This window comes from Ranitomeya variabilis, chromosome 1, assembly GCF_051348905.1.
Source record: "Ranitomeya variabilis isolate aRanVar5 chromosome 1, aRanVar5.hap1, whole genome shotgun sequence".
NCBI lineage: Eukaryota > Metazoa > Chordata > Amphibia > Anura > Dendrobatidae > Ranitomeya > Ranitomeya variabilis.
The window spans coordinates 840,826,387-840,840,076 of record NC_135232.1 but is presented as its reverse complement, the minus strand read 5'-3'; the positions used below and the strand labels follow the sequence as shown (position 1 = coordinate 840,840,076).

General features: G+C 43.9%; 1 protein-coding gene across 5 annotated transcripts in view; it reads left to right on the top strand.

The window, feature by feature from the left end:
- The window catches only part of KLHL8 (kelch like family member 8), a 60,031-nt gene that overhangs the window by 37,901 nt on the left and 8,440 nt on the right, over window positions 1-13,690 (top strand). For all 5 annotated transcript variants that reach the window (XM_077275843.1, XM_077275853.1, XM_077275837.1 and 2 more), the window contains 4 exons: window positions 8,392-8,578; window positions 9,381-9,524; window positions 10,709-10,820; window positions 12,963-13,131. In XM_077275843.1, coding sequence (XP_077131958.1) covers window positions 8,392-8,578; window positions 9,381-9,524; window positions 10,709-10,820; window positions 12,963-13,131 — 612 coding nt within the window. The remainder of the gene's footprint in view (window positions 1-8,391; window positions 8,579-9,380; window positions 9,525-10,708; window positions 10,821-12,962; window positions 13,132-13,690) is intronic.

Here is a 13,690-nt window from a genome sequence, read left to right as displayed (position 1 = left end):
AGAAAGACTCTGAATCCTGGGAGAAAGTCCCTAAGATTGATGGTGCGGTAGCCAAATCTCTGAAAAAATCATCCCTTCCCTTAGAAGATTCAGGGGTCCTAAAAGATCCACTGGACAAAAAAGCAGATGGGTTTTTGAGGCACATCTGGGAAGCAGCGGCAGGGGGCTTGAAACCGGCTATAGCTGGGACATGTACAGCTCGTGCTCTTATGGTCTGGTTACAACAGATAGAAGATCAGCTAAGGGATAAAGTCCCTAGGAATGACATTCTTGCAAATATATCCCTAGTTCAAGGGGCAGCAGCATTTCTGGCGGATTCCTCTGTGGACTCCGCGAGATTAACAGCTAGAGCAGCGGGCCTGTCCAATGCGGCCAGAAGAGCCCTATGGCTTAAAGGTTGTCCGGGAGATTTGCCATCCAAACATAGGCTATGTTCCATCCCATGTGACGGTCAACTCCTCTTTGGGAAAAAGTTAGAGGAGATTTTGGAACAGGCAGGAGACAAAAAGAAAGCCTTTCCAACCTTCCCGAAAGATCCGAAAAAACCCTTTTTTCGGAGGAGATTTAACAGAGGCCGACCTCCAGGAGATAGGAGAAATTGGGACTTCAAAGATAAAAGGAAATCAGGCTATATGTTCAAAGGGCCCTCTACATCTGCCAAAAAGTCCCCCCAATGACATTACATCAGAGGTTGGAGGAAGGCTCTCCCTCTTCTATCCAGCCTGGATAAACATCTCCCCGAGCATCTGGGTTTTAAATATCCTAAAAGAAGGCCTAAAAATAAAATTTATCCGTCCACCCAGGCACAATTTTGTAATAACCCCCCCAGATGAAAGCCTGGCAGGAACAATTAGCCCTAGAAACGGAAGTCCTCGGACTGATTCAAAAGAATGTCTTGCAAGAAGTCCTGATTCAGGAGTTGGGAAGGGGGTTTTACTCTTCCCCCCCCCCCCCCTCTTTCTAATACAAAGACCCGATGGCTCTTGGAGGACCATAATCAACCTAAGAAAGCTCAACCTTTCAATAGACAATCACTCCTTCATGATGGAGTCCATCAACACAACCACAAAACTTCTGTTTCCTCACTGCTTCATGGCAGTAATAGACTTAATGGACGCATATTACCATATTCCAATGCATCGCAAATACTGGAGATACTTGAGAGTGGCACTCTACATACAGAACCAAGTGAAACATTACCAATACACAGCCCTTCCATTCGGCCTATCTACTGCTCCCAGGGTTTTCACCAAGGTGATGGCAGAGATAATGTCATATCTCCGTTCCCGGAATATTGTAATTGTCCCATACTTGGACGATTTTCTTGTGATAGGGAAGACAGAGGCCGATTGCTCCCATCAGATAACGGTAGTGATATCAACTCTAATAGAGCTCGGTTGGTTAATAAATGTCCCCAAATCGAAGTTAGTTCCTGTAAAGGTACAGTCCTTCCTGGGCCTGATGCTAGATTCAGAACGTCAACTCTGCCTCCTCCCGGAGAACAAAGTAACCAAAATAATCAATTTAACCACTGCAGCGATACATCAACCAGCGATGACCCTAAGGAAAGCGATGTCCCTACTAGGCTCGTTAACGTCCTGCATTCCGGCGGTAGGATGGGCACAATTCCACCTGAGACAACTGCAGTGGGAAGTTCTGTCAGCCCAAAGACTGTTAAGAGGGCATTTGGAAGGAAGTTTATGTCTTCCTCAGGATGTAAGAAATTCCTTAAAATGGTGGACCATAGAGGAACATCTCACTATGGGAGTCCAATGGCAGAAACCGGTCGAGGACATCACGACCGACGCAAGCAACATAGGTTGGGGAGCTCACTTAAGATCCCATTCAATTCAAGGAACTTGGTCCCCCCAAGAAAAGAGCTATGGCTCAAACGTAAAAGAACTATTGGCAGTAGTAAAGTCCTTGAAACATTTTCTTCCCCGGCTCCAGGGCCGCCATGCTCTAGTCATGACGGACAATCGAGCAGTAGTGGCCTATATCAATCACCAGGGGGATGAGGTCTTGGAACCTCATGGAGGTGTCAAACTCACTATTTCATTGGGCAGAGGATCACCTATCTTCCCTAACAGCTCTACACATAAGAGGGGTAGAAAACTTACAGGCAGACTTTCTGAGTCGCAGAGTTCTGAGACAAGGGGAGTGGTCCCTGAATCCCGAGATATTCCAACAAATAATACAGGCCTGGGGTACACCAGAGATAGACTTGTTTGCCACCTCACGCAACAAAAAGGTTAGAATTTTGCTCACTGAACCCAAACGAACATCCTTTCGCAGTAGATGCCCTACTAATACCGTGGAAATTCTCTCTGGCTTACGCATTTCCCCCGATAGTGATGATTCCAACAGTAGTCCGGAAAATCAGAGAAGACCGAGCGAAAATAATACTCATAGCTCCATTCTGGCCAAGAAGACCATGGTTCTCCCTTCTAAGGCAAATGTCGATAACAGACCCATGGATTCTGCCAGATGTGCCGGACTTGTTAACCCAGGGACCAGTGACCCACTCTCAGGTGAAGGGCTTCCATCTGGCAGCCTGGCTTTTGAGAGGGCGCTACTAAGTCGCCAAGGATTTTCACCAGGGTTAGTCTCCACCCTATTAAAAAGCAGAAAGCCTATAACGTCTAGAATCTACGGTAGGACCTGGAAGAAATTTTTAGATTTCTTAGGTGAGCCGTTAGGGGATGTAGCTCCAGTGGGTCCCATCCTAGAATTTCTACAAGCAGGCTTGCAGCTAGGGTTAGCAACTAGCACCCTTAAGGTTCAGGTTTCAGCCTTAGGGGCCCTATATAATTGCAACCTAGCATCTAATAAATGGGTTTCACGATTTATAAAATCCTGTGGCAGGTCTAGACCAGTTATTATTCCCCAAATCCCTCCTTGGGATCTAAATCTAGTCTTGGAGGCTTTAACCAAAGATCCTTTTGAGCCTTTGCAGGAATTATCACCTAAATTACTCACCCTGAAAACGGTCCTACTAGTAGCTCTAACATCGGCCCGTAGAGTAGGTGATTTACAAGCTCTATCAATATGCCCTCCTTACACTCAGGTTTTTGATGACCGGATAATCTTGAGACCAGATCCAGCGTATCTCCCCAAGGTAGTCCAAAAATTTCATAGGAGTCGGGAGATTACGTTACCATCATTTTGTAATAATCCTAAAAATCCGGGGGAACAAAAGTTCCATATGCTAGATGTAAGGAGATCCATGTTAAAAAATATATAACCATGACTAGTCAGTGGAGGAAAGATCAAACCCTATTCGTAGCCTTTCAAGGTAGTAAAAAGGGATGTGGGGTAGCTAAAAGTACCATTGCTAGATGGATCAGGGAGGCCATTAGTCTGTCCTATTCTGCAAGTGGCACTCCGGTTCCTGACGGCATCAAGGCTCACTCCACCAGGGCTGTGGCTACCTCCTGGGCAGAGAAAGCTGAGGTATCGATTGACCAAATTTGCAAGGCCGCTACCTGGTCCTCACCCTCAACTTTTTTCAAACACTACCGGCTAGACCTTTCCTCCTCTGCTGACCTAACCTTTTGGTAGAAGGGTACTCCAAGCGGTGGTCCCTCCCTAAGGGTTTTTCATTCTACAAAAGTCTCTCAGATGTGCCGTCATGGGGGAAGGGAAAACACCAAGGTTACTTACTGGTAGCCGGTTTTTCCGGAACCCATGATGGCACCTGTATATTCCCCCCCTTTATCACCCCTTCGGTGTGCACTATTGTTTTGGGTGTTTTTATTTAATATAATGTGGTGTTGGATTGCCATGTGTACTAACCAGGGGGCCTCTCATGCTCTGAAAACCAACTGAAGCGAGAGAGGTACCGCCCTTTTATTTTCAGTAGGGTTTCCTGTCCTGGCTGGGCGGATCCCCTCTCTCAGGTGTGCCGTCATGGGTTCCGGAAAAACCGGCTACCAGTAAGTAACCTTGGTGTTTTGGGCATATGAATGAATGCTTTTCCATAGTTTCTGGATATGCATGCATCCCCACAAGTGATGGAGTATATCAGTATTTGGAGCATGAATATGTAGTCCCAGGAGACATCTTTGATTGTATGTAAAGGGTTATATATGCCCTGTAGAATATCGGCAAAGCCATGTCAGTGTAGCTTTGTAAGGGATCGTTTTCTTTTGGGTCAGTGTGGCTTTTAGAAAGTCTTCCGTTTCAAACCCTGGTATATCTTCTCTCCACTTGCCTGGACCCTTCAATTTCCCTTCAGGACCCTTGCATCCTTATTATTGAGTAGATTGTTTGTGGATGAAATTTGGGATAAAGTTCCTTTTAATAAAGGTATCTAGATGCCTACCTAATTTGGGTTCTGAACTCTTCGTGCTATTCACCTGCGCCAGGCTACATGCCTGTAGAGAGAGAGAGAGGCTATGTGCACACGTTGCGGATTGGTGTGTGGATTTTTCCGCACTCTTTTTGCAAAATCCGCAGGTAAACCGCACTACGGATTTCTATTGAGGAGCAGGTGTAAACCGCTGCGGAATCTGCACAAAAAACTGACATAACTCGCAGCGGTTCCGCAGCATGTGCACTACGGATTTTGTTTTCCATAGGTTTACATGGTACTGTACAATGCATCGAAAACAGCTGCAGATCCGCAGCGTCAAATTTGCTGTGGATCCTCAGCAAAATCCGCAACGTGTGCACATAGCCAAAGGGTTTACACACAAACGCTGGAAACCTTTGTGACGCCCTGTCGAAAGTGAGCAGCGAAAAGTTGTCATTGATTAAATTTACCACCTTAGTACAACCCTGTGTCTCTAGTACTTTATATATATCAAAGAAGGTTTCCCTCCCAGAAATCAAGGATGACCCACGAATGACTGAAATGGGGAAGAGTTGATATCAAGCCTACATAGTTTTCAAACCCTACGCCAAGTAAGAATTGTGGACCAGAGTGTTGGGTGTTCCTTAACATCGTTTGGAATTTCTTCGTCTTGTAGGTGTAGTAGGGCTGCTAATGAAATATGATGACAAAGTTGTTGCTCTACCTGAACATTAGCAAAGTGGGACTTCCCCCTTATGCAGACAATTGCATAATGAAAGTTCGCCGCTAGATTATATTTATAAAGTTTGTTTTCTAATATCTAACCTGTATCTTCTCCCTTTTAGTTTCATTCCATTGCTTCTAGTGTTTCCATATGCAAATGTGACATCCCTTCAGATGTTTGTAGACCGCTATTAAGTCTCGTCTTAACCTTCTTTTTTGCAAGTTAAACATTCCCAGATACTTTAACTGTTCCTTTGTAGGACATTGCAGTCTGCTTACCATCCTGGTAGCTCTTCTCTGAACTGCTCCAGTTTTTCAATGTTGTGGTTTTGTTTTTTTGTTTAAATGTGGTGCCCAGGACCGGACACAGTATTCCAGACGAGGCCTGACCAAGGAGGAGTAGAGGGGGATAATTACTTCACATAATCTGGATTCTATGCTTCTCTTAATACATCCTATAACTGTTTGCCTTTTTTGCTGTTGCATCATACTGACTCGTGTGCAATTATTAATCCATAAATATCCAGCACATCTTCTTGATGATAACCATTTCTCTTTATTCAAAACCTCCAAAAAACATTGTTAGAGATCAAGACCGAAAGGGATAGCTAATCCGACATGTTTCAACCCATGTGTGGGTCTTAATCAGAAGACTCACACATGGGTCGAAATGTGTAAGTTTTATTCTCGTGGGATTAGCTATCCCTTTGTCTTGATCTCGAACAATGTTTTTAAGAGGATTTGAATAAAGAGAAATTGTTATAATCAAGAAGATGTGCTGGATAGTTATGGATTAATTTTGCATGCAGGCTTGAATGCTATTCCATGCACCTTCGTGGAAAACTGCACCTGCTGTCGACAATTTAAGGGTGAGCAGATGAACTTTCCCTTATATTTTATTGACTCGTGCAGTCTGTGTTCTATTAGTATACCGAAGTCTTTTCACAAATGCTGTTGCTTAGTTCTAGTCCTCCCATTCAATATATGTAATTTTCGTTTTTCTTACCCAGATGTCGAATTTTGCATTTCGCCCTGTTACATACCATTATATTAGTCACTGCCCATTGTTCAAGCTTATTTAGAGCTGTCTGAATACTTTTTCTTCTCTAGTTGGCTACCCCTCCTAGCTTTGCATAGTCTCCAAATTTGATTAGTTAACCTTCAGTTTCCTTATCTAGATAATTTATAAAAATGTTGAACACCTGGGGCCAGGATAGTCTTGTGGTACCCCAATTGAAACACTTTTTCCAATCTGATGTACAACCATTTATTACAACTCTGCATACGTTCACTGAGCCAGTTCTGAATCCACCTAACTGTAGCCTTGTCAATCCCATACTTGGTCATTTTTTTTTTTTCTTAAATAAGGATAGTATGAGATACTTTATCAAATGCTTTACTTAAGTTGAGATTCACTATATCTACTGCATTTCCCTGATCCACCCAGTGATTCCATCTAGAAGGAAGCTAGATTAGTCTGGCATGAATTGTTTGCTACAATCCCATTCTGGTTAATTACTGTATTCTTATCAAAGTACTTGCATACATCCTGCTTAATAATTTGTTCAAATATATTTCCTGGTATAGAAGTAAGGCTCACTGGCCTGTAATTTCCCAGCTCTTTCCTTTTTTGAAGCCATGGTCTCCTGTAATTATATAAAAAAAAAAAAAAAAAAAATAGCCCTCACCTGTCCATCGTTCTGTCACATGCCATAATCAGGCTATGTGCCGACGTTGCGGATTTTTCCGCACAGTTTTTGAAAAAACCGCAGGCAAAACACACTGGGCTGCGTTTTTTGTGCTGATTTCACCTGCGATTTTAAACCTTTTGGATTCCGATTGAGGAGCAGGTGTAAAACGCTGCGGAATCCGCACAAAGAATTGACATGCTGCGGAAAATAAACAGCAGCGTTTCTGCAGCATGGGCACTGTGGATTCGGTTTTCCATAGGTTTACATGGTACTTGTAAACCGCATGGAAAACTGCTATGAATCCGCAGTAGCTAATCCACTGTTGATCAGCAGCCAAATCCGCAATGTGTGGACATACCCTTCATGTCTGGGAATAAACCGTTTTCAACCTGGACTGTGCTAAGATGTGACCGTCCAGACTTGGAACCACTAAGGAATGAGCTACTGCAAATGCAGCAACAGTGACGTCATCAAGGTTTCCGCCGGCTACTAAGGCTGCATTCCCAGTCAGGACCCTGAACTGTGGTGACCTCTGTCATTGAGACTGCGCTTGCAGCAGCTCATTCCTCAGGTGGTTCTCAGCCTGGGTGGTCAGATCTTGGCAACATCAATGTTGAAAACTTTTTATCCTTTTACATGGTTTACGACATGGGACAGAACGACAAACAGGTGAGGGATATGGTTGGTTGTCTTATTACAGGAGACAATGGCTTCAGTGGAACGGATGATGACTCGCATATGGTTTAACTTGGACACCTTTAATGAATCTGACATTCTTTCAGTTAAAGGACTTTATTCTGGCGCTGTTGACTTACAATATAACTATAGTATTAGTAATGGGCATCTTACAGACTCCTCTCCATTACTAAGCTGTGGGCTTGATGTCGCTGGATAATATAAAGGTGACCTCAACCTGACAAATATGAACCACACTTGCCACTGCCACAGGGCAAGTAATAAGACTCGGGCAAAGCACCAGTATTGGCACATCTAATAGATGCACCTTTTTCTGGGGTGGCTGCAGGCTTTTTTTTTTTTTTTTAAATGGCGCAATTGATGGGTCAGTTAATGCCACTCGGTGTCCGCCCCTTATTTTAACTATTTTATTTATTTTCTTTAAGCTTTTTGCCCCCCCCCCCCCCTTATTGTGTTGTCAATGCATTTGAACCTTGAAAGGTTAGCCCCTCTCTAATCTCGGCACCATACACTGTGGTGGTTGCGGTCTTGTACTACAGCTGTGCTCCTATTGCGTACATTTTCATCATGCTTCAATAAGGACTGTATGAGGCATTCAGAAGCTTAGCCTGTTTAATACTAAGCAGATGCTAGCTGTGTTAAATATATTTAGTAGCTGGAGATCAGCATCGGAATTGAAGTGGTAAAACTACTGTGATTGCGTCAATTTGACAGCCGCATTTAAATGATCCCATGAAGCTTCCATTGGCTCCCTGCAACACTCCCATTGGCCAACCAATGGGTCTCCATAGCAGCAGGGGTGCCTGCGAAAGGCCCCTTTAACCGACATGTGATCTGCTCCGTAGGAGAACTACAATTTCCCTTTACTGATTTTGAGATATATATATATATATATATATATATATATATATATATATATATATATATATATATTCTTGCATATACTAGAGTTTTTTTTTTTAATTTCTGTTTTTAAAAAACACTTAGGTTCGTCTGCCTCTCCTGCCCATTGAATTCCTAATGTCAGTTGTGGCCAAGGAAGAAATCATCCGACAGGACCTGAAATGCAGAGATCTGCTAGACGAAGCAAGGAACTACCACCTGCACTTGAGCAGCCAGGCTGTGCCTGACTTTGAGTACACTATCCGCACAACGCCCAGGAAACACACTGCTGGTAATTAAGATATCAATATTTTCTTGCATGGTTCTCATCCACCCCCAAATTTAAAAAACAATCGTAGCTGGTGGTAAGTTAATTGTCATCCCTCTTTTAAGTGTCACTAGGCTTTTACCATATGAAACGTCATTCAGATGTCCAGGAGTCAAATGCATACCCATTAGTCTACGGAGCTTATTATTTTTTTTTTTTTTTTATTCCAATACAAGACTAGAATGACTGCATTGGTGTGCTCCATTATTAGCATTGTAAAGGATGGTAGAAGGCTGTCCAACTTATCTGTACATGAAAATCGCTGTTGAAACACAGAAGGTAAAAACTGACTGATAAAACTTTTCCAAACTCTTGACACTAGTGTTTTGTAGGGTTTTTTTGTTTTGTTTTTTTTAAAAAAAACTAACAAAAACAACCCTGGACATGAGAGCCAATCAGTTATAAGGGTTGCACTACAGAAGTGTTGGATGCAGATTAGGAGTTTAGGAATCTGAGCTGTCAGTCACACAGGCACCTGTAAGGTTGGTTCACACAACCAGATCTTCAGTCCAAGTGTTGTTTTGCCATATGTGCCTGTCATATCTTCAATGTCAATGTGTGACCTGCTACAGAAAACTTCAGTATGAGATAGATGGCACATTTTTACCTGCCTGAAGAAGGATCCTTATGGTGCAACCCTATATTGATAGACCTCTATGGTATAGTTTGTATCTACATACAGAAGATATACCGTAACTTTATTTCATGCTGACCAGTGTAAAATGACTCTAATGTATTCATTTACTCCTGTCTGTGCTCCCGCCAGGTGTTCTGTTTTGTGTGGGAGGACGTGGGGGCTCCGGTGACCCGTTTCGCAGTATTGAATGCTACTCCGTTAACAAAAACAGCTGGTTCTTTGGCCCTGAAATGAACAGTCGGAGAAGACATGTAGGTGTAATTTCTGTGGGTGGTAAGTAGAACATGTCCTGTCCTCCTCACTAGGTCACTGCATATGTTACACATATTATCTGCATGTGCTAGTTATATCTGAGGTTGGAGTGGTCATGTGATCAGACACTTACAGCCTTAAGGTACCTTCACACTAAACGACTTTGCAGCGATATCGCTAGCGATCCGTGACGTTGCAGCATCCTGGATAGCGATCTCGTTGTGTTTGACACGCAGCAGCGATCAGGATCCTGCTGTGATATCGCTGGTCGTTGCTGAAAGTCCAGAACTTTATTTGGTTGTCAGATCGGCGTGTTATCGTCGTGTTTGACAGCAAAAGCAACGATGCCAGCAATGTTTTACAATGGTAACCAGGGTAAACATCGGGTTACTAAGCGCAGGGCCGCGCTTAGTAACCCGATATTTACCCTGGTTACCATTGTAAATGTAAAAAAAACCAAAAAAAAAACCAGTACATACTCACCTTCTGATGTCCGTCAGGTCCCTGGCCGTCTGCTTCCCGCACTGACTGTGAGCTCTGGCCGGCCGTAAAGCACAGCGGTGACGTCACCGCTGTGCTCTGCTTTTACTTGCCGGCCGAAGCTCAGTCAGTGCGGGAAGCAGACGGCCAGGGACCTGACGGACATCAGAAGGTGAGTATGTACTGGTTGTTTTTTTTTTTTTTTAATTTACAATGGTAACCAGGGTAAACATCGGGTTACTAAGCGCGGCCCCACGCTTAGTAACCTGATGTTTACCCTGGTTACCCGGGGACCTCGGCATCGTTGGTCGCTGGAGAGCTGTCTGTGTGACAGCTCTCCAGCGACCACACAGTGACCGGCATCGTTGTCGATATCGCTGCAGCGTCGCTTAATGTGACGGTACCTTTAGTGGTGTAGCTGTCACTCTGCCAGCTGTCTGCTGATAATGGTTATTGTTATCTAGAACAATAACCGTTTCTTGGGCTTTAGTTTTACACTAAGATTACTGTTAAGCATATTTAAGAACAGTCGCTCATGCTCTTTCTTTGTAAACAGACTGCCAATCACCCGATGAAGGGGCAAAATGCAGCGCAAAAGATCATTGTTCTAGGCTGGCTCCCCCTGTGTAAACGGGACGTGCGCTGCGGAGAGCCATAGCGACCTATACACTCCGAGCAATCTGTTATTCTGTCGGCTAAAGATTTTATTTTCTCTTTTTTTCTAGGCAAGGTGTATGCAGTCGGTGGGCATGATGGAAATGAACATTTAAGCAGCATGGAGGTATTTGACCCTTTAACAAATAAGTGGATGATGAAGGCATCAATGAATACCAAAAGGTAAAGTCAACAGTGCAAGACGAGTAATTCAATGATAAGACATGATGACCTGTATTCCATCCAGAGATGCTGACCAGTCAGTATAAGGAATGGGCCTGTCCCCTCATTTTCTGAGATCTAAAAGCAAGTCTGTGGGATTAGTTTAACCCCTTAAGGGCACAGCCATATTTTAGTGTGGTTTTTTTTTTTTTTTCATTGCTTTTGTCCTCCCCCATCTTGGCCTAAAATTTCAGACCGAATTGAAGCTTTGCTATTGTTTGTATTAAATCCTAAGCATGGCATGAATGTTAGAAGGGACAACACCAATTGTGTGTCCTTATTGTGCACATTGGCAGTGTTTGTTAGGTGGCTGAACAAAGGCTCTTTTGACTGTGCCCTTCTGAGACCTCATATGGACGATTTGTCAAGTGGCAGGACACGAGTTCTTGCTTGGTTCACAATATGCAAAGCATGCTCAGCACTTCTTTGGGAATTTCTGCCCCTGGCATTCCTACTCTGGGCTAGCCTCATCAAAGTTCACAGTAACTAGGTTAGTTGCTTACAGTAGGATTCGTGTATAGGCTGTATACTGTACACATGAGGCCAGCGTAGATTATATGGATCTGATCTACATTACCCAGTTTTATAATGACTTTTTGCTTAATAAATAGAATGTCATAGTCACGGATGAAGGGACAGATGGTAAAGTAAGATGCTGGCGCAGTTTTTCTACTTTTACAGAGGGCATAGAAGTAGTAGTGAGCCACCTGGCTTTCCAGAGCATAATCTCCCTTAGAGGTCCTTCTTATGGACTGCAATGTTACTTGGCTCATGTGAACTGTGCCCAAAATAGAAGTGTTACCATGAAGGCTACATGCACTAAAAACTGAGGATTAAAGGGACCCTGTTATTAGACTTGTTCTGGCTGAACCACAGGCAGGGCTGCTACCAGACATTTTAGGGTCCAATACTGGGAAAATTTTCAGGCCCCCTGGAGAATCTACCCAGGCTCCGTCTCCACCCCTCAAACATTCCACAGTCCCACCACCCACTCGTGGAAAAACTCCACAATGTCCTCACCAATCGCACATTAACTGTTCCCATCGAACATCATATCACATACATGGCCATCGGCTTTTGTTGTGGCCAAAGAGTGGTTTGTTTGTGTTTGTGTTTCACCATGACAAGGTAGACTCCAATTCTTAAAATATCCAATACTCTTCTTGAGCGTATAATGTGCCACAAGGGCCCGGGGCATGCCTTCGGCTTAGTAATGGACAATGTGCCCGGAGTGTCTGACGTCAGATTTGTTCAGCCCCCTCTGCTGCGGCAATACAACGGAAGTGGCTGTGAGTGACTAGGGCTTAATAAATAATTAGCCTGGCCCCCCTCTGCTTATTGGGCCCCATATAACAGTAATGCCTTGCCCACAGGTAGCATAAATCTGACACTGGCTGCCCAATGGCCGTGTCTTGGCTGACTAGTCATGCTCTCCCTGCCCCCACCCATGACTGATGGGGAGAGAACTCCATCAACTGGAATGGGGAGAAGCAGCCTGGGAACTTGCGTCAGATTAGTGGGCCAAAAAACTGTCCCTGTTTAACTTTTCGGTGTCCTTTTTAGCTCACTAGTCCAAGGCATGTTTCCCAGATGGGGACAGAGTCTGTTAGCTGAGACAAAGGCACTATTTTTAAGTAAAACATACCTGTCTGCAGTTGCTCAGCCAATGTCTGATCCATGGGGCAGTGACTCAGACAGCATAACAGGGTACCTTTAAAGTTTGAATAGGACACTTCTGGCAATTTTGTCAGTGCTGCATTTGCTCTTTTACTTGCTGTCTGGTGTGCAGCTTATGAATGATTTCCTGATTTATACCTCCAACAAATGCTTCACCCAAAGACTGCTATGTTGGCACAGAATCCAGTGGTTTTGGTTTTCTGTTACTCCCCATCATGTGACAAATGACTGCTCCTTTGGCTTCAATAAGTGAATGGGCCCATAGGTATTTTTGTAGAAATACACACTGTAGTGTGAACACGCCCTACCATGGTTCTTTCAAGTTGCACATGTCATGCAGAAGTTTGTTTTATTGTAGCCTGTTTGCAGTATACACCTGTACTGATTTCCAGTTATTAATGGCATTTTAACATTTGGTCTTCACAGGAGAGGCATTGCCCTGTCGTCCCTTGGTGGGCCAATATATGCGATCGGTGGGCTGGATGACAGCACTTGCTTCAATCATGTGGAGAGATATGATGTGGAATGTGACCGCTGGACTGCTGTGGCTTCAATGAACACCCCTCGCGGAGGCGTAGGATCTGTAGCTCTAGTGGTATGATGCTAGACAGTAAACTAATGGAGGGCTACGTTAAAGGGGAAAAACATTGGAAGCCTTATCTTTTGCTGTAAATGGCTCTTTATAGGTTTTTCAGCACCTAGATTTTGATGGCGGTCTCTGTTTAATATCAAATAGTTTTATCCACTTCATCTTTGGAGGATCCTCAAAACCACAATAATGTTGACAGTCCTTTCAAGAATCCTTATTTGCAGCCAGTGCTATGGTCACTACAGTATTGTACAGTCGTGTGCACCCTGCAGTATTAATGTGTAATGTATCTGGACACTGACAAGTATCACCGCACTTGGTCATTCTGCAATGTCCTCAGAACCAAAGATCTTTACTACGGATTCCCATTGGGCAATCCCTTCTCAGACTAAGCTGCTATGAGGCTCTGCTAACTGCTGCTGATGGAGCAGTGTGTAGACTTCCCCCTGCTCCGTCCACAAGGAGCAAGAATTGAAGCCGCTCCTTGAAATGGCTCCCTGCTCTAACTTTAATGTCTTTCCATCTTGGAACACCCCTCCAAGGGATCTATGAATGTCCATATACC